General features: G+C 43.5%; 1 protein-coding gene across 2 annotated transcripts in view; it reads right to left on the bottom strand.

Moving 5' to 3' along the window:
* UBE2V1 (ubiquitin conjugating enzyme E2 V1) overlaps positions 1-25,297 on the bottom strand; it is a 30,978-nt gene extending 5,681 nt beyond the window's left edge. Inside the window, exons 1-2 of one of the 2 annotated variants that reach the window (XM_060119978.1) lie at positions 25,144-25,297; positions 6,991-7,139 (exon numbers count right to left, since the gene is read on the bottom strand). In XM_060119978.1, the coding sequence (XP_059975961.1) occupies positions 6,991-7,139; positions 25,144-25,165 (171 nt within the window). In that variant the 5' untranslated portion in view covers positions 25,166-25,297. Of the gene's footprint in view, positions 1-6,990; positions 7,140-24,833; positions 24,933-25,143 lie in introns of those variants that run through there. The other variant, XM_060119979.1, reaches the window with a different exon arrangement.
* Between the last annotated feature and the right edge of the window lie 1,503 nt (positions 25,298-26,800).

The raw sequence follows: 26,800 nt of genomic DNA, 5'->3' as shown, positions 1-26,800 counted from the left end.
GTTGTCATGGCTTGAGCTTCACGGGGCAATTTGGCAGTGCCTATCAACATGTTGAAACAGGCGTGCTCAGACCAGCAAGACCATTTCTAGGAATTTCCTACAGACGGACTCGTACAAAAAGGTGAAGCACTGTTTAGTTATTTTTGATACTGCAGACAATCTAAATGTCCACCTGCAAGAGACTGACTAAACAAATAAGGCATACTCCTATAACTGGATACTCTGTAGCCTTTTCAAAGGCTGAGGCCCAGACACAAACACACACACACGCAAGCATGCACGCACGCATGCACCCCTGCAAAGGATGCCAAGACATAGCTCTTGGTATAGCCAGCAAGTTGCAGATTATGTACAACCTATAGAAGCAGACAGACACCTCCCTCCAACTCTGGATATATTTACATGTACATAGGCTGTTTCATCCATTGATCACTACATGCCCAGAGCCTAGAGATTACAAACTTGGGCCTAAAATATCTATGTGAGATCTAGCCTGATCATGAGGAAAACATCAGATCAATTCAAACAGGGAGACACTCTACAAAATATTTGACCAGGTCTCCTCCAGACTGTCAAGGACAACAAAACCAAGAAAAACCTGAAACTGTACAGGCACAAGGAGCCTAGGACATGACAACAAAACACAATGTGGTACATTGGATAGGATTCTAGAACAGCAAACAGACATAAGGTAAAAGCTAAGGACACCTGAATAAATTATGGACTTCAGTTAATAATGTATCAATATTGGTTCATTGGTTGTAACAAATGTACTGTACTAATATGTTAACAGTAAGGGAAACTGGGGTAGGGCGGTGTATACCAGAACTTTCTTTCTACACCACCTTTGCAACTTTTCTGTAAATCTGAAAGTATTATAAAATACAATGAATGTTTGCTTATTTATCTATTTATATTGCAGTATAGTTGACTGACAATATTAGTTTCAGGTGTACAACACAGCGATTCAATATTTTTATAGATTATACTCCATTTAAAGTTATTATAAAATATTGGCTACATTCCCTGTGCTATACAATACATCCTTGTAGCTTTATTTATTTTATACACAGTAGTTTGTATCTCTTATTTAATCCCCTACCCCTATTTTACCCATCCTCCCTTCTCTCTCCCTACTGGTAACCACTAGTTTGTTCTCTGTATCTGTGAGTCTGTTTCGGTTTTGTTATATTCATTTGTTTATTTTTTAGATTCCACATAAAAGTGTTAACATACAGTATTTGTCTTTCTCTGTCTAACTTATTTCACTAAGCATAACCCCCTCCAGGTACATCCATGTAGTTTCAAATGGCAAAATTTCATTCTTTTAAAATGTATTTCTAAGATGTATGAGATGTGAGAAAAGGAAAAAGGTATTGGCTGCAAAAATATGCAAAGCACAAAATCTAAATTAATGTATAAAAGAAAGATGACACTAGGTGAACTAGTCAACCACTACTCAGTTCAAATCTGATACAGTTATATAAAAAGTATGTTTAATGTGCAATGTGGGCATATGCTATGTTAGAATAAAGGATGGGCCCTCTAAAAAAGGGAGATCAGGTAGAGCCTGAGAAGATCTCAACAACTTAGGACATGGACAGGTAGTAAATGTACAGGAAGAGGTGTGAGAGGAGACGCATCGAACTACTGTTCACAGTTAATCTGGGGAGGAAAGTGGGGATTTGAAAGTTCGGGAAAAGCTGGGAAAAAAAGACACCACATTAGGATTTTAACAGAGTATTTAATATAGGGAATCGGTTAAACAGGTGTCACTGGACTGAAAAAAGCTTTAAAAGAGGAGCCTGAACTAACACAGAGGTAGTAACCGCAGGGAGCAGGTATCACCTCTGGGTTAGCTAAGGCTTATTATTCCCTTTGTTCCCCCTTAAGGCTGGGGCGGCAAAGGAACAAAGCTGGAGCTGATCAGATCTAGAGGCTCAGAGGAAGAGGGCTCCAGAGTTGAACCCAGATCTCTAATGAGGGGGTGCTGCGAGGCTGATGCTGGGGGTGCCCCCAAAAGCTGCAGGCTGGAACCCACTGCTGATGCCAGGATGAAGGGCAATTACCAGAGTGGCGCAGACAGAGCAAGAGGCAAACAGGAAGGAACAAGTCTCTTCTCTCCGCCTTACAGGCTCTCTCCTGTGTCCTGATTGGTGGAGCCTAACAGGAAGCCAGCTGACAAAGGAAAAATGTAGTTTGCAGAGTGCCAGCCCCAGGATCCAAAGCAGAGCAGGGAAAGGTGGGCTTGGAGCTTACTAACCAGCACCTGCACACACTCCTCTAAACAGTGACAAGACACAATTTTCCTCTGTACAAAAACTCTTCCCCATCAGTCAGGGTATCCTTCTGAGTGAGCCATAGGTCCCTCTGAAGGCAATATTAATTATTCATTTCTCTAATTCAATCATATTGCCACCTGAATATTCTACAGCCTAAAGACTAAACTGCCGAGTTGACCACACAATCCTAATAGAAAATAAAAAGGCGAAAGGAGGCATTCGCTTCTTCCCATTTGCTTTCTGTTCCCACCAATGTCAGTCTGGCATGAGGCCCTCATCCTGGCAGCAAGAGCTGTCTCTGGTCTCCAGCTTCTGGCCTTTCAGTGCTCCTCCAACCAGCTCTGCTGGGCCCCACAGGAACTAACAGCAGAGGGTATCTGTCCTCGAAGTGTTAGGTTTCGATGGCCCCAGCCTCCCCTGACCCATCCCCCCAGACCCAGGCGGTGTTGGTTGCTTTGTGTTATCTTTGTGTTACCCCAGTGTGCTTTTTTGGCTTTTTTCAGTCCAACACCTATTTGATCAACTTCCTATATTAAATTCTCTCTGTTGAAATACCTAGTATGGTTTCTCTTCCTGACTGACATAAAGAATTAAAGGGAACAAAGAGAATTGCTTACTCTGTACTGTCTGAAAAACTTTACCAGAATATATTCATTTATCAGACATGTAACTTAAAGCTTTTAAAAAAGAGATGGATAAATATGCACTGATATGGAAAGATGTCCACCATCTGTTAAGGGGGAGAAAAAAATAAAGCTGCAAAACATTAAGCATAGCAAGGTCTCATTTTTATGAAAAAGGATATGTATTTGTTTGTGTACCCACAGCAAATGTCAGTAGAAACACACCACACACCAAATGATCAGTTTTTATTCTGTGGGGAGTATAATGAAATGGGGAAAGGATCACTTGCCTTTTACTTCACACACTCCTGTAATTCTGTTTGTTCTTAAGCATGCATGCAATACTTTTAGATAAGTATGTGTATAAATACACACCTACACTCTAACCCACACATACAAACACTATCTTGGAGAACCCCAGAGGTACTAACAGTGCTTCTCAACCAGGGTAATTTCTGTCCCTGTCCCACTCCTGAGGTGGTGGGAGTCAGGCAACCCCTGGAGACACTTATGACTGTCACAACAGGGTTGGGGAGGTGCTTCTGGCATCTAGTGAGGAGACACCAGGGATGCTGCTGAACACCCTCTAAGGCAAAGGACCGCTCCAAAACAAAGACTGGCCCAGCCCAATGTGCCAACAGTGCCAAGGCTGAGAAACTTTGCTCTATAACCTGGCTAGTGTTACCACCTCACGGTCAGAGTAGAAAGACTCCACGTCTAATGCTGTGGACAGTCACATGTTTGCCAGAATTTTGCAAGGGGCACTTGGATGGGAAGCTTTACTTTTAGGTTTGGAGGACTTGCTTTCAAAAAAAAAAAAAAAAAGATTTATATATATGTATATATATATTTTTTCAAATAGTTAACACACACATATGATTAAAGCATAAAGGGTACAAAAATACAGTGAAAAATAAGCCTCCTTTCCACCCTGACCCCAGCCAGCAATCCCTTTTGAAGGCAACTACTGTCATCAGCTTCTTTTATGTTTTCCAAAAGTATTCTAAGCACACAGAAGCACAAGTGTATGTCTGGCCTCTTCCTCTTCCCTCACCCACGCCCACCCCCACCCCAAGTGACCGCACAGTCTGTATACTGCTTTGTACCTTTTTTCACTTATATATCATGGAGATCACTCCATTTCAGCACATATAAATCTGTCTCATTCTTTTGAAAAGCTAAACAGTATATAATATGGTCCACTGAAAGATACTGAGGTGCCTTCCAATATTTTGCTACTATTGAAAACACTGCATGAAATAATTTTGTACATACAGGCTTTTGGGCAATACATTCAAGAAAAGCCGAGTAAATTCCTAGCAGAATTGCTGGATCATATGGTATACACCTTTTAAATACTGGTGGAGGATTCTGAGTAATACAATAACAAAAATACAACAGGGAGATGAGCTACTCAGAGCTCTATTTAGATGCTTTAATAATTAGCTTGATATTCCAGATGCACAGCATATACCCTGTAGGTTAATCATAAAATAGACTGGTCACAGGAAGCACCTAGAAGCAGGTAGTTCCTTTTATGACTTTGCTTTTAACCTTGGGGAGCCAGGGCAATAGAAACTATAAGGGTAAAAAGACAGACAGTAACAAGTATTGGTGAGGGAGCACGGAAACTGATACACTCATGCACTGCTGGTGGGAATGTAAAGTGCTGCAGTGCAGCCACTTTGGAAAACAGTTTGCCAGTTGTTTAACATGTTAAACAGTTACCATATGATCCAACAATTCCACTCCTATGTATATACTTAAGAGAACTGAAAACATCTGTCCACATAAAAACCTGTACACAAATGTTCATAGCAGTATTATTCATAATGTGCAAAAAGTGGAAAAAATCCAAATGTCCATCAATTAATTAATGGATAAACAAAATATGGTATATCCATACAAAAGAATATTATTCAGCCACAAAAAGGAATGAACTACTGATAAGTGCTATAACATGAACGGATCCTGAAAACATTATGCTAAGTAAAAGCCAGTCACAAAAGACCACATATTGATTCCAATTACATGAAATGTCCACAACAGGCAAATGCATAGATACAGAAAGTAAACAGTGATTGTCAAGGGTAAGGAGTGAGCTGGTAGAAGGCAGAATGGGAGTGACTGCCAAAGGGTATGGGGTTTCTTTCTTGGGTAATGAAAATGCTCTGAAATCAGTGACAGCTGCACAATTCTGAATATAATAAAAACCACTGAACTGTACACTTTAAAAGTATATTCTATGGTAAGTGAATTCTATGGTTTGTGAATTATGTCTCAATTTAAAAAAAAAAGGATGTAAAGGATATATGGAAAGTATCTTGCATACTGTAGCTACTCATTAAAAGTTAGCCCCCTTTGGAAAGAGGTAAACTGAAACTCAGGGTAATCTAAGACGTTTTAGGTGGAACAGCATATTTTCAACTGAACTTAGTGTTCATTTTATTTGTTCATTTGTTTGTTTAAGTATATGATTCAGTGGTATTTAGTGTATTCACAATGTTGTACGCTGGTTCATTCTTAGTTTGTTAGAACCTAAAAATCAGTCTGTTAACAAATCTGTTGAACATCTACCCCATTCTGAGTCATTTCTAGGTGCTCTGGAGAGTAAAGAGAAGGGAAGAATAGTTCTCATCTTCAAGAAACCTAAACCATTCTTAGGAAGATAAGAATGCAGTGAAGGAAGCCATCACTATACAGTGGACTTTCAGAGACAGCAAATCATCTTTATGAAGAAACAAGCCTTCTAGATCAAGGTTTTTCCCAGTATTTAATAGATTCAGAAAACCCCGATTTTCATAGGTTAAAAAAAGATCAAGAAATGAGTAAAAACAGATTGAATATTTTTTTTAAAACCCCCCAAACAAAACAACAGGGTCACAAAAATGATTCAAAAAGTAACATTAAATATCAAAGCCAGTCATTCACCATGAGTGTTTATGACAGTCTAAGAGTCCTAACACTGAGTGAGCACCACACTCTTCCTTTTTTCAGACAGGGCCACATCCCATGTGTCCTTCTATCTCCCAGAGGCTGGTGCAGAGCCTTGCACGAGGTGAAAAGAATGACCGAACATCATCACCCTTAAGCACAAGCAGACACAGGAAAGGGCCTGCTACACTCAGGCAGAATCTCCTACCGCTTGTCTGAAACAAGTGTCACATTATTGCAATCTATTTCTTCACTCCTACATCAAATTACTACTTAACACTAGATAATTCTATAATGGGAACAGATGAAAACTCAAAATATAAATAGGAAGGAGACAATATATAGCACAGTGGTTAGGAGCACATGCTCTGGAGTGAGACGAGGTTTGGGAATTATCAGCTATGTGACTTTGTGCGAGTACCCTGACTTTTCCAAGTTGGCTTCCTCATCTGGAAGATGGAATGCGACTATGCAACAGGAGCACCTTACAGCAGGCTCTTGTGAGAATTAAAGGGCATTTCTGGGGGGTTTACTATGTGCCACAAAAGAAGGTTAGCTGGCATTATAAGACTGGGAACGCTCGAAAATCACAGAGCTCTAAAAGAGAGGTCCTGTTCCCCATCCCCATTGTCTTTGTCTTCTTTGCAAAGGTCTTTGGGCCCAACAGAGCCTGAAGCAGACCAGAGCAGACCAGGCAGGCAATAACCCTTTGTTGAATGGCCCAATGAATTAGGATACAGACGCATGGCAGGACTGGGAAACAATGAATAAAAACCACAACCATGAAGGTTTTCCAAAGTCCAGTTGGACACTGTCTTCAGGAATGCTGGCTGTACCTGGAGCCTTGTTATTTGATAAGCCCAGGAGTTTGTTCTAAACTACATGAGGGTACGATTACCTCAAACCTCACTGTCTACATTGTCATGTAAATTCACACTATGAGTCTAAACAGGTTTTTGCTTACCATTTAGAGGGATTAAACAGCATCAGAGGAGGTTCAAATATATAAACTGAAACTGGTCAAAAAAGAATAGCCACATTTCAGAAAATATACCATTGGTGAGCTTTTTCCGTGATAAGGCTAATATTTTTTAAAAGGAGGCACAGTGAATTTAAGACATTGACATTTATAGCGGTAGCTCGACGCTTACTCTTGGAGGCCCAATTATCATCCCTGTCCATCTTGTAAGTGTCATGTCTTCGTCATCTTCTAGACCCCAGCTAACTGTGCCATCTCCTACTCCTTTCTGGCCTTCTTCGAGTTCTTCCAACAGTCGGAAATTGCGAGGGACTTTTACTCCTAAAATAAATGGAAAGAAATTCAAGATACTAGCAACTCCAGGGGAACTTGTAAGCCTAGAGCTGCTCATTATCACTAGGTCAGAATAAAGATGCTTATGTGCTAAAAACTTCTGTAAGTTGTCGTACCTCAAGCTTGCTGCTTACGAAGCTATCTGTATTGACCAGCACAACCAGAAGGAAGGGGCACATGGTTTGTTACAGGTGAAGTGACGACTACACCAGGGCTGGATGACGGAACCTAGAAAGACACCCCACCCCCATCCCTGGAGCTTTGACGAACTTCATAAAGGGTTTACAAGCCAAAATGTTGATTAATTTGGGCCCAATAGTTTGAGATGAAAACTAAAGTGCTAACAAAAGCGCCTTGGAAGAAAAGAGGCTATTTCTTTTGTTTTGTTCTTATTCTACATCTCTGAGTCTAAGGGCATGCTCGTTTGTTGGAACGACTCTCAAACTACCTTAGGAGGAACAGACGCCCTGGCCCTATCATGTAACAACAGTGTCCTCTTGATCAACTCAGAGTCAACAGAAGGCGGCAAGGATGAAAAACTGCAAATATTTAAGTCATAGTTTCTCTCTTGTGAAAAAGCTAAGAGGGCAGCCAGTTCTTTGCTTTACCTGTTTCCCAAAATCCCAAAGCCTGGAAAGTAGCTCATGGAAGCAAGCACACAAACACATCTCACAGGTTCATGCCACTGTACCTAAGTTCAGGCTGAGGCTTGCACCGCTTCTGGGTGTCTTCCAGAACAGAGTCTAGGTACTGGGGCCCAGATGGGGATGTTATTCTCCCAACCAGTCCTGCCTACCTCTCCCCGCACTCACCTCTTCACCTGGCATTTAGACTATTCCTCAGGAGAAAACTCAGGATCCAGGCAAGTTACAAGCTTTCTTTACTGAGCCTCCAACTGGCCAGACTCTCAGAGCCAAGCAGCACTTAACATATGATTATGAAGAAAGGCCCACTGGAGGGACTCAAGGCTGTGGGAGGTGTTCTCTGTATAGCTCAGTATTTCCCAAAGTGTGGAACACATGTTACTATTAATTCAACTGGAATAAATACCTGAGGAAATCAGGCACTTTTCTAGGCACCAGGAAATAAGCTGTGAACAAAACAAAAACACCTGCCCTCATGGAGCTTACATTCTAGAAGGAGACAAATACAAATTATGCAAGTTATGTAGTATGACAGCTGGTGGTGTTCTGGAGCAGAGAGTACTGGTGGGGGGAGTTACAATTTTAAATAGGGAACATGACTTAACGGCAGCTGAGGGGAGAGTCTTCCAGTCAGAGGAAATAGCAGGTGCAAAGGCCCTGCAGTACGACCTTGCCCAGAGTGTCAAAGAACAGCAAAGATGCCATCTGAGCTAAAACCAAGTCAGTGAGATGGAAGAACAGTAGGAAATTAGGGACTCCAACTGTTAAAAAGCCACTGGAGTTTTGAATAGAGGAATGACAGGATTTTGACTTGTTTTTTAACAGGATCCCTCTGGCTGCTGTATGAAGAGTACAGTGAAGGGAGCTAGGGCAGAAACAGCTAGAAGGCTATTGCAATAATCCCAGCAAAAGATCACAGGTGTTAACAGTGAAGGAACAGGGTGATAGCAGTGCAGGTGGTGAGAAGTAGCACAGTTTTAGGTATTTCAGAGGTCTGAGCTGGTAGGATCTGCTGTCAAGATTGCCTACGAAGTGGGGGAAAAAGAGAAGTCAACTATGGCTCCCAAGCTTTTTTTCAGGTGGTACATGAGTGAACACTTCATTTTACAGTCATGTATTTATTTTTAAGAATAACTTATTTAGGGCAAGTAATGTTAAACTAATTTCCCCTTTATGATTATGTTAAAATTTTCCTTTTAAAATAAACATAAGCAAAAGAGTCAGCTGACTGAAGAAAAATATTAAATAGCACAGATGGTACCTGAAAGGAAACAGGAAAAATCTGAAAGCATTCTTGAATGGTCCGTTTGGAAAACACTGGCATTTTTTATCCACAGAAGAGCCAACTGGATTATTCACTTATACTGGATTAAGTCTCCTCCAGCAAACGCGAAACTGAGGGCTGTTTGTTGACAGCATAAGCAAAAAACCAGACAATTCAATGCCTTTTGTTTAGAAAGAGTTAAATCTTTAATAATCCTAATTTGGCTTAGGAGAAAAAAAATCACTGTGCATTGCTACTGCTGTTACTATTGGTTACTTTATAAGCCTGCACTAATAAAAATGAATCCAGAATTCTGAATTTCCATTGTTTAAGCTACCCAGTCTGCGGTATTCTGTTATGGCAGCCCTAATAAACTAATATAGATGCTAAGTGACATCTTAAGAAACCTGGATAGATTATCTCTAGGTGCAACCTGGTTATCTCTAGGTGCAAGGATTATGGGTGGTTCCAACCCCCCCTTTCCATATTTTCTGATTTTTTTAAAAACCACGATTGTGACTTACTTCACTCTGTATGACAGACTCTAGATCCATCCATACCTCACTACAAATAACTCAATTTCCTTTCTTTTTATGGCTGAGTAACATTCCATTGTATATATGTGCCACATCTTTAACCATTCATCTGTCAATGGACACTTAGGTTGCTTCCATGTCCTGGCTATTGTAAATAGAGCTGCAATGAACATTGTGGTACATGACTCTTTTTGAATTATGGTTTTCTCTGAGTATATGCCCAGTAGTGGGATTGCTGGGTCGAATGGTAGTTCTATTGTTAGTTTTTTAAGGAACCTCCATACTGTTCTCCATAGTGGCTGTATCAATTTACATTCCCACCAACAGTGCAAGAGGGTTCCCTTATCTCCACACCCTCTCCAGCATTTACTGTTTGTAGATTTTTTGATGATGGCCTTTCTGACCAGCGTGAGATGATATCTCATTGTAGTTTTGATTTGCATTTCTCTAATGATTAATGATGTTGAGCATTCTTTCATGTGTTTGTTGGCAATCTGTATATCTTCTTTGGAGAAATGCCTATTTAGGTCTTCTGCCCGTTTCTGGATTGGGTTGTTAGAATCTGTCATACAGAGTGAAGTTAAGTCAGAAAGAGAAAAACAAATACCGTATGCCAACACATATATATGGAATCTAAGGAAAAAAAAAAAAGGTCATGAAGAACCTAGGGGCAAGACGGGAATAAAGAGCAGACCTACTAGAGAATGGACTTGAGGATATGGGGAGGGGGAGGGGGAAGGGGAAGCTGGGAGAAAGTGAGAGTGGCATGGACATATCTACACTACCAAACGTAAAACAGATAGCTAGTGGGAAACAGCCACATAGCACAGGGAGATCAGCTCGGTGCTTTGTGACCACCTAGAGGGGTGGGATAGGGAGGGTGGGAGGGAGGGAGACCCAAGAGGGAAGAGATATGGGGATATATGTATATATATAACTGATTCACTTTGTTATAAAGCGGAAACTAACACACCATTGTCAAGCAATTATACTCCAATAAAGATGTTAAAAAAAAAAAAACATGATTGTGTCATTTGATCAACAAAACACTTAGGAACCATGTCAACCAAACTGCACTTGCTATTCGCTTTGCCTGGAACACTCTTCCCCAGATAAGTTACATTAGTCATGCTTCCTCACCTTCTCTAGGGATTCAGTTATGTGACACCTGATTGAAATAAGGATCAAGGATTCTCTGAGAGTGGGAATCTCACTTCATAGTATTCCCTAAGTGACTAACTTGAAGTGGTCTGTGTTCTTTAGTGTTACCAAAACTTGTTCAAGTCAAACAATCAACAGCAAAGTACAATAGCTCCCATGGCTAAGCCCTTCACTCTCTCTTTTTTTTTAAAGATGATATTGGGGGTAGGAGTTTATTAATTAATTTATTTTTGCTGTGTTGCGTCTTCGTTTCTGTGTGAGCGCTTTCTCTAGTTGTGGCAAGCGGGGGCCACTCTTCATCGCGGTGCGTGGCCATCTCACTATCGCGGCCTCTCTTTTTGTGGAGCACAGGCTCCAGACGCGCAGGCTCAGTAGTTGTGGCTCACAGGCCTAGTTGCTCCGTGGCATGTGGGATCTTCCCGGACCAGGGCTCGAACCCGTGTCCCCTGCATTAGCAGGCAGATTCTCAACCACTGTGCCACCAGGGAAGCCCAGCCCTTCACTCTTGAATGAAGTTATACGTGTGACCCCTATTTCAAGTTGCTCTCTTTGGCAAGATAAAAAATGTGCTTTTTTTTCTTTTCTTTTTTTGCTGCTCCTCGGTTTACAGGATCTTAGTTCCCCGACCAGGGATTGAACCCGGGGTCCCAGCAGTGAAAGCGCCAAGTCCTAACCACTGAACCGCCAGGGAATTCCCCCAAATGTGCTATTTTTTGTGTCAGATCTTTAAATCAGGTTGGATTAATTATTTCAGGTGTAACTGTTCCTCTTGTAAACTTTAGCAAAGAACATCCTTATAGGTGGAAATATTCCCTCTTCATCTAACAACCAGGTCTGATTAGGAAATCTTTTTTTTTTTTTTAATTTTTTGGCCACGCTTCGCGGCAAGTGGGATCATAGTTTCCCGACCAGGCAACGAACCCGTGCCCCCTGCACTGGAAGCAGAGTCTTAACTGCTGGACCACCAGGGAAGTCCCCCTGATTAGGAAATCTTAATCCAAATATCACAAGCTCATTGCTATTAATTTCAAAACAGGTAGTGAATTCAACTTATATCTTTCTGACGCTTGATTTTTTTGACTTCTGAAGTAGGGGAAAATATTATATTAGTAATGAATCTTGCACTTCCAACAGGTATTTCCATTGGATTAGACATTTAATTACTTAAAAACAAAGCATGTAAAGCTCATATACACAACTGCACAACAACAAATTAGTCACTTAAACTTATTTTAGGTTAGTATTTGGAACAGTAAATGAGCACCACAGAGGACAAAGTCAGCTTTTCGTTGTTACTTCTGTACTGACATTACAGGATGATTCAATTTGATTCAATTATAAAACAGGCATCAAAACAGCTTAATAAATGAAAAATTCTGGATTGGCCAGCATGTATTAGGCAGTCTAGAAATATTCCAAGCAGGAGTTGGAATATACATATGAATATCAGAATAATTGTACTATATACTGGTTAATTATGATAAGCATTTATTCCATTTGAATAGCAGTTCTCAGCTTTTTTGGTCTCAAGACCCTTTTACACTCTTAAAAATTATTGAAGACTTCAAAGAGCCTTTGTTTATGTGGGTTATAGCTATTGACATTGACCAAATTAGAAAATTAAAACTGAGAAATTATAAAAATATTTAATTCATTTACAACTAACCACAACCAACCATTATGTGTTAAGATAAATAACATATAACTATATTTTCCAAAGAACAAAATTAAACTAGTGAGAAGAGTGGTATGGCTTTGCAGATTTCTTTAATGTCTGGCTCAAAACAACAGGAAGTGTTAAGAACTGAGGTGAGCTGGAGAATACACATCCTGTCTAAAGGGGACAGTCACTCCTTTGCCCTGGCCAAATGTCTGTGGGTCAGATTCTGCTTATGGGACACCACTTTGCAAGATCCGAGGTCACCTAATTGTTCTCAAAAATCCCTTTGAGCCCTAACATCCTAGGTTTAGCTCGGAGGATATTTTAAACCCTCTGAGGGTAAGGGTAAATAAAGGTTGATAAACGTTGTAATCTGGCATTGGGCAGTTAAGTACTCAGTTAACCTTTATTTAGCAAAATCTCGAAGAATTTAAGTCCACAAAGTGGATAACTTTTACTTTTTTCATTTTATTTAAAAAATTATTTATTTATTTGTTTATTTATTATATTTTTGGCTGCATTGGGTCTTTGTTGCTGCACACGGGCTTTCCCTAGTTGTGGTGAGCGGGGGCTACTCTTCGTTGCGGTGCATGGGTTTCTCATTGTGGTGGCTTCTCTTGTTGTGGAGCACGGGCTCTAGGCACACAGGCTTCAATAGTTGCAGCACACAGGTTCAGTAGTTGTGGCACACGGGCTTAGTTGCTCCATGGCATGTGGGATCTTCCTGGACCAGGGATTGAACCCATGTCCCTTGCACTGGCAGGCAGATTCTTAACCACTGCGCCACCAGGGAAGTCCCTGGATAGCTTTTAAATTGGACTGTTACTTTTAAATTCATTTTTCCTAAGCCATAAACTTTTATTTTCACTCAAAAATTGATTAAAAGCGAAGTCTGGGGAATAACTACAGCTAGCAGAAATCAGGAACTGCAAAAATTTACAAATTATGCAGTGATTCATTTAGCTTTTTTTGATATTTAAATAGAAGTGGCTGATTAGCATCTGGTTAGCTGGTATACTGACCTCTATCTAGTAAGGAACCATCTAGGGTTCACCATGTTTAATGTGTGTAAAACTGAGCTCATTCCACCTTTACAAGCAATATCCACACATTTCAGGACTGTAATTTTTTTAAATGTTAGCTACACTTGTTACCTGTTTGTCAAAATTTCCCTACCCATAAACTTGTTAGTAATATATATGTACACATCCTTTCTTTCAGTACAGTAATTATCAAACACTTATCCAACACCATGCTAGACCGTATTGGGGCTATGAAAGAAATAAAAACAAGAGCTTCCCAATCACAGTATAAAGTCTCACTATGGAAACAAGATGCACATACAAAGTTCAATAAAACAAAACAGTATTAGAACGTATGAGAGAAATATAATCACAGGGCAACGTTTCTTAATCTTTGAGGGGGTCATAGACCCCTCTGAATGTGATGAAAGCTAAAGAGGTGGGGCCATGTTACTAAGAGGACTTTATCCTGAGGGTAATTAGTGGGGAGCTGCAAAAGGCTCTGAGCAGGGCAAGAGATGAGGCAAATCTCCCAGGTAATGTTCAGGATGGGCTGAAGGATTACAGGCCAGGTTAGGGATGTGTTACTACTAACATCTCAGGATACAAAGCCAGAAGCATTTGCTTAGAGCAAATACTTGTGACAACGGAACAAGTTATGAACTTCTTATAAGCTGAGGTAGGTGGAATGTTAAAGAGATTTAAGGCAGCACATATTAATTTGCATGACTGTGGTGATGGTTCCCATTTTTATATAAAAAAAATTAAAACAACTGGCCTTTACATGGTAGTCTTTAGATAAATATTCGTTGAAAAATAAAAAAACTGAGCAAAGGATAAAAAGGTATGTACACTCCATTTTATAAAAGATAAACACAAAGTCAACCCATGCTTCCCCGTTATGTGTATACTCACATAAACGATCTTTAGATGCCATGGAAGTACAATCACAAATGTAAGGATACCTGGTTGACCACTCTATTTTTATTATTTTTTTTAAAGATTTTTTTTTTTGACGTGGACCATTTTTAAAGTCTTTATTGAATTTGTTACTATACTGCTTCTGTTTTATGTTTTGGTTTTTTTGGCTGCAAGGCATGTGGGATCTTAGCTCCCTGACCAGGGACCGAACCCGCACTCCCTGCACTGCAAGGTGAAGTCTTAACCACTGGACCACCAGGGAAGTCCCAACCACTCTATTTTAAAAAGGCTGGTCAGAGGAATGGCGAAGTTACCTCCCACAAATAAGAATCAGAATATAATTTAGAGAAAATTCTATAATCTCTCAGCAGAGGGTTAAAGACCAGGAACCTAGGCTCAAATCCATGCTCTGCAACTTTCCAGCAATCTAGCTGGGTGACTATGCCAAGTTACCCTTGACCCTCAGCGTAACAGGGATCCCGATACTCCTTGCCTCTACAAGTGGTGAGGAAGAACCAATGAGGTAAAACCTACAAAAGCACTTTGTGTAATCCCTGGGACAGAGATTGAATCACCTTCATCGGCACTGTACTATCCACCGTAGTATAAAAAACAAAAACCCTCACTTGATCCCATATCCCCTTCTAGCTACCATCTCATTTCTTTGTTCATTTTTAGCAAGAAATCTCAAAAGGGCTGTCTAGACCCCCTGTTTGCAATTCTTCACTCTACTTGCACCTACTCCAATCAGGCTTTTCTAGCTAGTCATTCACCCAAACTGCTCTTGTCAGGGGCACCAAGCAGCCCCCTCTAGCCAAACCCTGTGGTCAATTCTCAGTCCCCATCTCAAGTTCCTGGAGCTCTCAGCAGCACCCATAACTCCCTCCTGTAACTCTCTTCCCTTAGCCTCAGGCTCTCTTCCTACCTCACTAGTTGATGGCCTCACCTCCTTGACCTCCAAACACTGGCTGCCAGGCCTCAGGGCACAGCCTACTGACCGCTGCTTTCCTGTCTACTCCCCAAGTGATTTTACCCAGACCAAGGAAGCTTAATAACTCTCCAATCTATATTTCCAACTAACTGCGTTCTACACATCTCCATTTATATGCCTCATAGGCCTCTCCAACTTAAAACAATTCCAAACAAAACTCCCTTGCACTCCTCAAAAAACAAAAAGTACCCACTCTTCGATCTCAGTATATAGCACAAACAGATTTCTCTGGCTAGAAATCTTGGAGTTATGATAAGAGATCTTTCTCTTACACCTCATATCTAACCCATTTCCAAATATATCCCAAATACAATCATCTTCACCATTCCCACTGCAACCACTGTTAAGTCAGATCCCATCACTCCTCTTCTCAAAGCCCTCCACTGGCTTTCCCTTAATATCTAGCATCCGAACTCCTTACCTCACCTACAGAGCCCTACCTGTTTCTCCAACATCATTTCCTGCCACCCTTTCCCTTGCTCCTCACCCTCCTTCAGCCATACCATCCTTTCTAAAGTTCCTGAAGAGGCAACCTGACTTTGCTTTTGCACCTGATGTTCCCTCACCCCAGAATTCTCTGTCCCCGAGCTGGGAATGGCTGGCTGGCTGGCTCCCTTATTCTTCATCTAAGCTCCAACTTCCCATTCCCTTATCTTGCTTTATTTTTCTTCACAGCATCATTACCACTTGACATTTTAAATGTATTCTCTTCCACTTCATTAGTTGTTTACCATCTGTCTCTCCCATGTGAACATAAACTCCCTGAGAATAAAACTTCATCTGTTTTGTTCACTGCTGAATTTCCAATACGTCAAAGAGTGCTTTGCCTAAAGCATGTACTCAAATGCTTGCTGAATGAATGAATGGTGGCCGGGTGTTAGCTAGGGATGTTATTTCAGAAAGAATAATGCTCAACGTCACAAAATTCTAACTCTGGTTTATTTATGGAAATACAGCAGGGAAACATTCATAGCACTATTAAAAGGGAGTCTAATATTATAAAGATGATCAAAGGGGCTTAGTATGGATTTCAAATAGCCCAAGAAAAGTTATACATTAAGTTTTGAATATGATGATCTTAAGAAGAAACACAAATCTTCAACTCAGAGCTGGGCAGTCCGCGGAGGTCCTCTAAGAGCCCCCTTACCCCCAACCTCATGCTCCTTTACCTTCACACAATGTCTGCGCTGTACCTTTTCTTTTTCTTTAAATTTCATTTTCTTTCTTTTTTTGTTGTCTGACTCACTCTTGGAGCTTCTCAAGTTAGAGTTGTGACTCATTCAATTCTACCTCCCCAGAATCTGGTATGCTACCTGGCATGTAATGGTACTCAATAAAGGTTTCCTGATTGAAGAAAAGGCAGTACCTCTTCCTTTCCTACTGGAACCTCTCATATGGTCTACTGGACACTGGCCAAAATACTGGACACTATACCATATAACTGAGATACCTTAACAAAGATAAGGTTCTTTGTTTTGAGATAATTAAAATTTGATAAGTAGTTTTATTTTTTAATGAAGTGTGATCAAAACTTTTAGAGAAACTTTTTTTTTAATGAGGGAAAACTGTTTTTTTTCCCCAAACCACACAAGTCAAGGATTCTTCATTACAAACTGAACTTTGTTTCATAAAATATATATGAAAGCATGTTACTGATATTTCAAACCATTTAGAAACTGCATACAAAGTTAATACATCAATATTTTCTACAAAGCAAGAGCATTTAACTCCAAATGGCCTAACTCCAGTATTTTCTACAAAGCAAGAGCATCTGACTCCAAATGACCCTTGTTCTAGAACCTCAGGGGCTACCCCAGGGACATAAATCCAAATATTGGTGGAGTTCAGAGCTCCTGCAGACCTTGTGAGTGTATCAGTCACAGGGACGACTTCATTCCATCCCAAATGGAGAGAATAGGCTCAAAATCATGACACGTTAAACAAAAGACTTCAGTGAATATATTAAAAATTAAATCCATATATGTCAAAAACCAGAAGCATAACAGATCAGAAAAACTCAGTGATACTCTAACATATTTTCTTCCTATGGCACTTTAATCCATTGAATCAAGCTAAATTTTAAGATTCCTAAAATTTGTGTGTTAATCTGACACCTAAAAGGCAGCTGAAGGAACAGCTTCAAGAGGCAACAGAGGATGTAAAAATGGACTCTTGTTGATCTTAATAAACTATAACTATTAAAAGGTTAACTATGAAAATGTTAAGATAACTCTACCAAGGTGCTAAAATAACGCAGTAACCCAAGATTTTTAAAAAGAAAACATTTGTTCCTGTTACTTCAGAATTCTTTTTTCCAGAAGGATTTTTCCTGGATTTGTGTCAGTATCAAAAGTCAGCCAGTTTTTCTCCTGGCTAAATATAAACTGAAAAGTCAGCAGCTGCAGGATATTACAAAGAAAATATGACAACCAGGTTAAAAAAGTATGAATATTTGATAGGGTTTTACACCATGTCCTAGTAAAACATTTAATGCAGTAATTCGAAACACAGCAACATATTAAAATATTTGTGATACAAAAAGGATTTTGAAGCCCTTTAAAACATCTTTTTTGGGAAAAGCATTGCCACAAAGCAGCGGCTATTACAGCATGCCAATCTTGGAAAACCCTGGCCTGGCCTGGGTCTTGATTTAAAATGGCAGAGCCTCACAGGTTTCTCCTGGAAAGAAAGCTGCCAGTTGAAACTGGTTTGGTTGCCCATTCAGGGAAGACAGTGAACTGAGCTAGGAGTCTGGTGCTGCTACCATTCTGAAAATAAGGAGGCCTGGAAGGTGATGCACCTGGATTAAACGTTCTTGAAAAGTGGGCATAAAGTCAGGGGCAGGTAACTTTTGTTTCTGAGCAACTAGCAAGTGCAGTGCAGTCTGGGTGCCTGGTTAGGGCCTGTCCAGAGGAGCATATTTCTTCTCTCCTTCTATACAACAATGATTCCCCAAGTATGGTCCCCAGACCTGCAGCCTACACATCACCTGGGAACCGGCTGGAAATGTAAATTCTCAGGCCACACACCAGAAACACTACACTACATTACACCATAGAACTATCGAATCTGAAACTGAGGGTGGAGCCCAGCAATCTAACAAGCCCCCCAGGTGATGCTAATATATACTAGTTTGAGAATCACTGATCTGGGGGAAGAAACAGCGGCAATCTATCATTCTTTACAGTCTAGACAATGTGACAACAAACAGCTGGTGACAAGATGCAAGATCCTGTGTTTCTCTGCTGCTAGGGTGACCAAGGCCAAAGATCAAATTTTCTCTGAAAGGGGTGGAGGCAAAGAATAAGGTGTGGTAAGTGCCTCAGGACAGTCAGGGAAGGAGAGAAAGAGTTAATTCTATGCTAAAGTCCCTCTATAAATGCCAACTAATCAGGACAAGAGCTTTCCTTTTTGCAAAGCTGAACAGGCACTTTTGCTTCTGCCCTATCAGATATAATGTTTCTCCAAATATGTCAAATTTATATATTTGGCTACATCAAGATGAGACCCTGGATTAATTCACTGCAACATTCAATATTTATTGAGCACCTACTCTATGTCAGGGACTATGTGGGTGCTAGGGACACAGCAGAGAACAAGGCAGAATCCTGCCCTACTAGAAAGGCACAGAAATGTGGAAAAACAAACAAGAAACCTTCAGATAAGGTTAAGCACTTCAGAACAGAACAGAGACGTGATAATGAGTGAGAAGACTACATTGAAAGGGGTGGGCAGGGATGGACTTTCTGGAGAGCTGAGACCTGAAGAAGGAGAAGCAGGCAGTCACAGGCAGGCAGAGCATTCCTGAAAGGGGAAGAGCACGAGCATAGGTGTGCACATCACGTGAGCTCAGGGGCAGGCAAGGCCAAGACCATGGAAGCCCTTGTGGGCCATGGAAAAGTGATGGATTTGATTCTAAGTGCGGCGGGAAGGGCTTTCTGCAGAGAGTGGCAGTTTCTGTTTTCTCGCCCGTAAAAAACCATTCTGCCTCCTCTATAGAGAATGGATTAGAAAAGGGCAAGACTGGAAGCAGGAGGCTTTTGCAGTCTTTCAGGCAAGAGAAAGGTGGTACTGGTAGGACAAGAACGACAATAATGCCGATGGAGAGAAGGAGGATTTGGCATCTATTTTGGGGTTACACCTACTGAACTTGTACGGGGTGAACGTGACAATGAAGAAAGAATCATACTTGGTGTCATTACTAGCCACCCATGAAAGAACTAATCCACCAAGGCAGGAATGTCAACAGACCTGCCAATGGCTGAAGGAACTTGAGATGCCCAGCTGGAGAACAGGCAACGGGGGCTGGAAAAATGTTAATATGGCCAAGGGCATATGTCCTGGAGCAGGGCTGTCCCAGTTCTGTACCCTGGTTTGCAAGTCACTGGCTCTGGGCTTCAGGCAAGTCAGTTCTCCTCTCTGGGCCTCAGTTTCCTCACCTTCACAATAGATACCTGCTTCAAAGCGTTGCTGTCAGAAACGAGATGATGTATTTAATACAGTGTCTACCCATAGTTAGCCTTAGAAGTGCAGCTTAAAAAGAAGTCTGAAGGGCGTGCACGTCAGTGAAGACAAGGACTGACTTTGTACATGACATGAGGGGGCCCTAAGCCCAACGAGTGTTGAGTTATTGAGTGTAAAGTATAAGCAAGAGCAAGCAGTGGCCTTCACTCTCATTAGACAGCACGTTACCCAGAATGGGTGAAATGTGGCCAGGGATATGCTATAAAAAGAGTTCCTGCTACAGGTGGCAGACGCTTCTCATTAAAGCCTGTTCTCTCATCAAGATTAAACACGCCAAGACTGAGGAAGAGCACATGCCTGAATCCATGCCTTTCCATTTCCTTCCTAAGGCAGTGGAGCAGGTTGGGGAAGGAAGTGGAGTCAAAACCCCCTGGGCTCTAATCTGAGTGTCACCACTCCTCAGCCAGCCAGCCATCTCCCTCAGGAATATTGGGGGGCCAATACTTCCCCTGGTGAGCTCACTAGGTTGTGGAGAGTTGGATGAGATGACATAGCAGGTTAAGTCGAAGTACTAGGAGACCTCTAAACCACTATACATAATATAAAAGTTACAGTGTTAACATCTCTACTTCACCAAATGTGCTGCTCCATACTTCCCTGGGGCCTTTCAGAATTAAAGAGAGGATTCCTGGGACTTCCCTGGTGGCACAGTGGTTAAGAATCCACCTGCCAATGCAGGGGACACGGGTTTGATCCCTGGTCTGGGAAGATCCCACATGCTGCGGAGTAACTAAGCCCGTGAGCCACAACTACTGAGCCTGTGCTCTAGAGCCCGTGAGCTGCAACTACTGAGCCCGCATGCTGCAACTACTGAAGCCCGTGCGCCTAGAGCCCGTGCTCCGCAACGAGAGAAGCCACTGCAATGAGAAGCCCGAGCACCGCAACTAGAGAAAGCCCGTGTGCAGCAACAAAGACCCAACGCAGCCAAAAAGAAATAAATAAAGGTGTCTACTCTTTAAAAAGAAAGAAAGGGGCTTCCCTGGTGGCGCAGTGGTTGAGAGTAGGCCTGCCGATGCAGGGGACATGGGTTCGTGCCCCGGTCCGGGAAGATCCCACATGCTGCGGAGCGGCTGGGCCTGTGAGCCATGGCCGCTGAGCCTGCGCGTCCGGAGCCTGTGCTCCGCAATGGGAGAGGCCACAACAGTGAGAGGCCCGCATACCACAAAAAAAAATAATAATAATAAAATAAATAAAATAAAAAGAAAGAAAGAAAGAAAGAGGATTTCTAACTTTACATTTTCTATTCTACATTTATCAAACTACTGTAGAGCTACACTTCAGGAGAGAGAGAGAGGGAGGGAGGAAAAGAATATGGTGGGGGGAAGAGGGTGGTTTTAAAGTTATTGTGAAAGGGAAAATCATGATCATCAAATTGACCCTGGCAATCCATAAGAGGAACAATAGACTGTAGTGGCCCAACAAAGCGTTTCCCCTCCATCACTAGAGCAGACTGCTGTTTCTTCAGCTGAGTACAACATGAAGAAGTTCTCTTGAAAGCAGGGCCCATGTTGTACAAAAGGCACTTGGCTACAACCGGCACAAGAAGACGCTCACAGTGAGACACACGGGAACGAGACCAGCTAAGAGACTACAGGTTCTCATCTGCCAGCTCCAGCTCTTTCTAGGCAACTCCCTTGAATGGAATGGAAGACTACATAACCTCCACTGCCCCTTTGGTTAAATGTTCATAAGAGGAGTGAGTGTATGCGGCCACTCCAACGTATGCGACTTTAAAATGTAAAGGGCTTACTTTGCTGGCACTCTGTTTCTGGTTTACTGTCAGGGCAGCCTGTGGGATGCTGGGTGAGAGGAAAGATCTGGCAGCCAAGGGCTACTCTTTGAGGCCCTGCAATCCTGGCCAAGGCAGGAGGAAGTCACCTGTCACAACACCAGCATCCTGAGGATTCCAGTGGGTTTTCCACAGTTCCACCCTCTAAGATCTATGAGGAAATCACACACTGCAGAAGCAAAGGAGGTGGGAAGCTGTTGTCACCAAGTGTTGAAAGCAGTGACCACAAAAAACTAAGTTCAGCTCTTACAGGAACTCAAAGGCTTCACAGCTGTTTCCTGGCAACCAGGGGCACAGATTAATCAAGAGGTTTGTTCTAAACCTAAGGAAGGCCTCAGGGCCCCTGCCCACACCTGAAAGACTTCTCAGGGTTAGAAAGCAGGCCTGTACACTCATTTTAGTTTAACCCAAATATGGTCTTTCTGTTCCCTCCCTCAGCACTCTGCACTCCTCTCACTGCCTGGGAGCAATGGTCAGATCTTGTCATTCCTCTCTTTTTAAGACTCTCATTCATTCATTCAACAAACTTTTACTGAACGTTTACTTCAGACCAGGTACTTGTTCAATGGCTTTCTTCCACACTGAGTAAGATCCAAACTCATCTCCCTCCAACTCATCTCTTTAACAAGCCTCCCTTGCACACGGAGGCCTTTAGCTTGTTCTTTCAACATGCCAAGCTCAGTCCTGCCACAGGGCCTTTCCACTCAGTCTCCCCATCCCCTGCCTGTGACACACACTGTTGGCTCCTTCTATCATTTGTCTCAGTTCAAATACCCCCTCTTGGAGAAGGCTTCCCTGACCACCTCTCCAGATACTACATCACACAATTTCCTTCACAGCATTTACTGTTATCTGAAATCTTAATTATTCACTCCTTTAATGGGCTTCTCCCTGACTTGAAAAGAAGCTCCTCAAGGACAGGGGCTATGTCCATCTTGTTCACTATTCACAATGGGACACAGCAAATTCTTAATAAATACCTGCTGAATAAACAGACAAAGGAGTTCTGGGAAGCCCTCCCCCCCCCCTTTTTTTTGCGGTACGCAGGCCTCCCGCCGCTGCGGAGCACAGGCTCCGGACGCGCAGGCTCAGCGGCCATGGCTCACGGGCCCAGCTGCTCCGCGGCATGTGGGATCTTCCCGGACCGGGGCACGAACCCATGTCCCCTGCATCGGCAGGCGGACTCCCAACCACTGCGCCACCAGGGAAGCCCCTGGGAAGCCCATTTTAAGGCACCTCCAAACCTCTTCCATGTTATCTAAACCATGCCAAGAGCTCTTGTATGCCACTAGACAGCAGCTGACGATGGTTTATCTGACCACCACAGCATTTATGAAGCACTCTTCAACTGGCAGGGCTTCAAGAAGTTAGAATTAAGGAGCTGTTAAACCGGATTACAGGTAGCCAATCTCAAGTGATTGCCAAGGGGCTGAGCTGCAAAGCCGTCACAACGCTGGCTGCTGCAGGCACAGCGTACCCCCAGTTCAGAGCAACCTGGCAGGGGTGTTATTCTCGTGAGACGTTTCCCACAGCAGGCTGGCCTGACTCAGCCTCTGTCTTCTGAGAATGTCTGTGGCAGTCTCTTTGTAAATGAACTGACTCAGCACTGTTCCAACTGGAACCAAACCTAGGAAAAAGATGTGTGGTTTCCTCATCCTCCAGGAAGACCCCACTGCTTTAAGTGTAAAAGGCAGCTTGGGGTAGGTGACTCCGGTCAGATCCCCTACTTCCAATTCCTTCTATTCCCATTCTAACAATCAAACAAAGATGGCCCCTTGGGATCCTAGAGGAGCAACATCCTGGAAAGACAGACTCCCCTCACCCTGCTCGCTTCGGCTCACCAACTCTCTCCTAATAGTGCTGCTGCGGCCTTAAACAGCTGGAGGATTTCAGTACTCAGGCAGGTGGTCCCGTTCGTTTCCTCCATCAGACGTCAGCCACTGTCACCTCATCTGGGAGGACTTCACTGGCCAATGTCACTGCCAGGCACCTCAGGGGACACCCTCCTCACCAAAAGGGGGACACTCTGTTACTCCCAAATTCTGCACTTCCAGAATCTGACCCTCTTGCCTCATCAGCCCCTCTGCGGGACCTTCCCCAGACGAGCGTCACCCTGCCTCTTCCAGAAGGCCACCTGAGTCCACCCCCTGATGCCCAGCTGTGAGTGTTAGCTCTGAAACAGATCCTTCAGGACTTGATCCTCTGGTGCATCTTAGGAACACAGAGCAGTGAATCCAGTCTCATCATCAATGCTCCTTCCCTTTACCTACCAGGGCCTGGAAGAACTCCCCCTGGCCCACAGTGTAGCCCCCTCCTTCCCTCTTGCACCTCAGCTTTCTTCTCCAGTCACCCAAGACTTCCCATTTTATGTGTTCCTCTCCCCATAACCCATCCAGCCACTGGGGAACTTCTGAGCTGAACTCCCATATGTTACCAACACCCGAAAGAGTGGGAGAGAGACAGTCTCCATAAAACAGACACTCCTAGGGTACGCTCTCCTCACCCAACAAAGGAGATTTTTCTTCTCTAAAAAGAACATCTCTGAAACCTGACCTTTTCCCACTCTCACCCACTGCACGGGGCTCCCTTCCCCAGACAGGCACCTCCAGGGCTCCCAACTCATCTGTTCTTCACCCAATATCGCAAGCTTCCACTAACCGCCCTACTCGGAGCTTGCCTCCTAAAACCTAACATCTCCAAAACTAGGGGCCTGGGAACGACGGGGTCATTTCACTTTCAGCTGCTCCAACCAAATCTCTCTGGAATCTGCGAAATCCCTTTCCTCTTCTCACGTATCCTATGGAGATGCTCTTCATCCCCCCACAAAGCAGCCACCCCAAGACTCCCCCTTTCTAATCAACATAAAAATTTCCTCAGCTCACCCAACCCCCCAAACTAACACTGGAGCCCTGCCCTTTACCAATGGGGGATCCTCTCAGTCACCCCCTCAGGATGCTGTTTTCTTCCCTCATCCATCCTGAGGGGCTTCTCCGAAGTCCCCGCCAAACGGACATCCCAAGGCTCCTCCCCCAACCCGGACACCCAGCACCCAAATAAAAGACTTTCATCCATTTTGGGGCGCCTCCTCGTTCTCTAGGGGACCCCTCGATCTCCCCTAAAGAGCCGCCAGCCCCGGTCTCCTCGGGAGTGCCTCTGGGCTCGCCCCTCACCCGCTCTGGCCGCTCCGCTGCGCCGCGGGACCCGGCCCTTCCTCTCAGCAGGGCCCTCACGCCGCCCGGGGGAGCCTCTGGGCCTCGCCGCGCCGCCCACAGGCCCCTCAGGCCCCTCAGGCCCCCGCCCGTGCTTCCGGCCACCGCCTGCTCCTCCTCCCCACTCAGGCCGCCTGGGTCGCCGCCACGGGGCCCAGGGGACAGAGGCATCGCAGAGGCCCTGGCCCCGCAGCAAGGGCCTTCGCGGGTCCCCGGCCCCCGGCCCGAGCCCATGCCCCCTCGGCCGGCCGGGTCCGGCGCCCCCGCTCACCCGAGCCCGTGGTGGCTGCCATCTTGCGTCGCTGTCGCTCAAAGGCCGGCCCCTTCTTCACCCCCCACCCGTTCTCCGGGCTCTTTTGCGCATGCGTGTGCGCACACGCAGACGCCTCCGCTGACGCCCGCTCCGCGGACTGCGCGACCAGTTGCCGGGAAGGTATTTTTTCCTGTCTTTTTAGAGAGAGGAAATGTTTGCGTGCGTGAGGGCCCAGCAACCTGCAAGGCCCTCCAGGCTCTAGTGCGACGGAGGTATTGAGGTGCTTGGTGGGGAGGGCAAGGGTGATCAGACTTGGAAGGGTGTGACTGTGAAAGAAAAAGAAAAGAAAGCTTTTAAAAAGCGCCTATTGTCACAACCTATAATGGAATATAATCTGCAAAAAAACCCCACCAAAAACCAAAAACCTGAATTACTATGCTGTACACCTGAAACTAACACAATATTGTAAGTCAACTATACTTCAACAAATATAAATAAATAACTAGATGCAAGTTTATAATATTTTTAAAAAGCACGTATTTTGCCTGGGGCATTTTCCTATCTAGTTGGATCCTCACAACAACATCTCTACCAGGTCGGGCTTAAAGTGAAAACTTAAGGCAAGAGGGGTTAAGCCATTTATCTAAACTCAGCTGTTAAATGACTGAGTCAGAATTTGAACCCAGGCCATGCGCGTCTGGAGCCTGTGCTCCGCAACAAGAAAGGCCGCGATAGTCAGAGGCCTGCGCACCGCGATGAGGAGTGGCCCCCACTTGCCGCAACTAGAGAAAGCCCTCGCACAGAAACGAAGAGTCAACACAGCCATAAATAAATAAATAAATAAATAAATAATTTTTAAAAAATTTGTGCACATTACTAAAAAAAAAAAAGAATTTGAACCCAGGCCAGATGTCTTGCTTCCAAGATCGATGCTCCCAGGCCAGAAGGGGCTTGTAGAAGGGCAGCTAAATGACTTGGGGCATTAATGTGGCAGGGAAAGCATTCACTCATTCATTCATTCGTTCACTCTTTCACTCAATCCATTCATTCCATCGAACAAATATTTACTAAGCATCTACTATGTGCCAGACGCTGTCATAGGTGCTGGGGATGGATATACATCCCTGAAGAAGCAAGCTCCTGCTCTCATGGGCTGATTTTAGTCGGAGACAGGAAGCAAATAAACAAATGGGGAAAAACATAACTATAATAGGATAGTAAACCAGAGAAGAAGTGGTCAGGGAGGGCCTCCTATGGAAGTCACATTTCAACAGCGACCTGAATGATGAGAAGGAGGTAGAGGGAACGGCATGTGCAAAGGTCCTGGAAACATATACTTGTAAATGTTAAATCCAAGAAGTGACTCCTCTATGACAAATGGTCTGAGAAGCTCTTATATGGATATGGAAACAGGCTGAGAGAGGTGAAAGGATTGCCTCAAAGCAACACAGCTAAACACTGGCTGAGAAAAGACCAGGACTTTCAGTACAGAGGAACAAGGAATCTGGAAGCCTTCACCCAGTGCATCCAATTCATCACCTTGTTCTGACACAATGTCTCCTAAGCATCTCTCTACTCCATCCACTTGTCTCCCACTTGGATCATCCCAGCAGCCTCCATTCTTGCCCCCATGCTCCATTCACCTAAACCTTTCAGTAGCTCCCCATTCCCATGG

This window comes from Mesoplodon densirostris, chromosome 16, assembly GCF_025265405.1.
Source record: "Mesoplodon densirostris isolate mMesDen1 chromosome 16, mMesDen1 primary haplotype, whole genome shotgun sequence".
NCBI lineage: Eukaryota > Metazoa > Chordata > Mammalia > Artiodactyla > Ziphiidae > Mesoplodon > Mesoplodon densirostris.
This window is presented reverse-complemented; position numbering and strand designations above follow the sequence as displayed.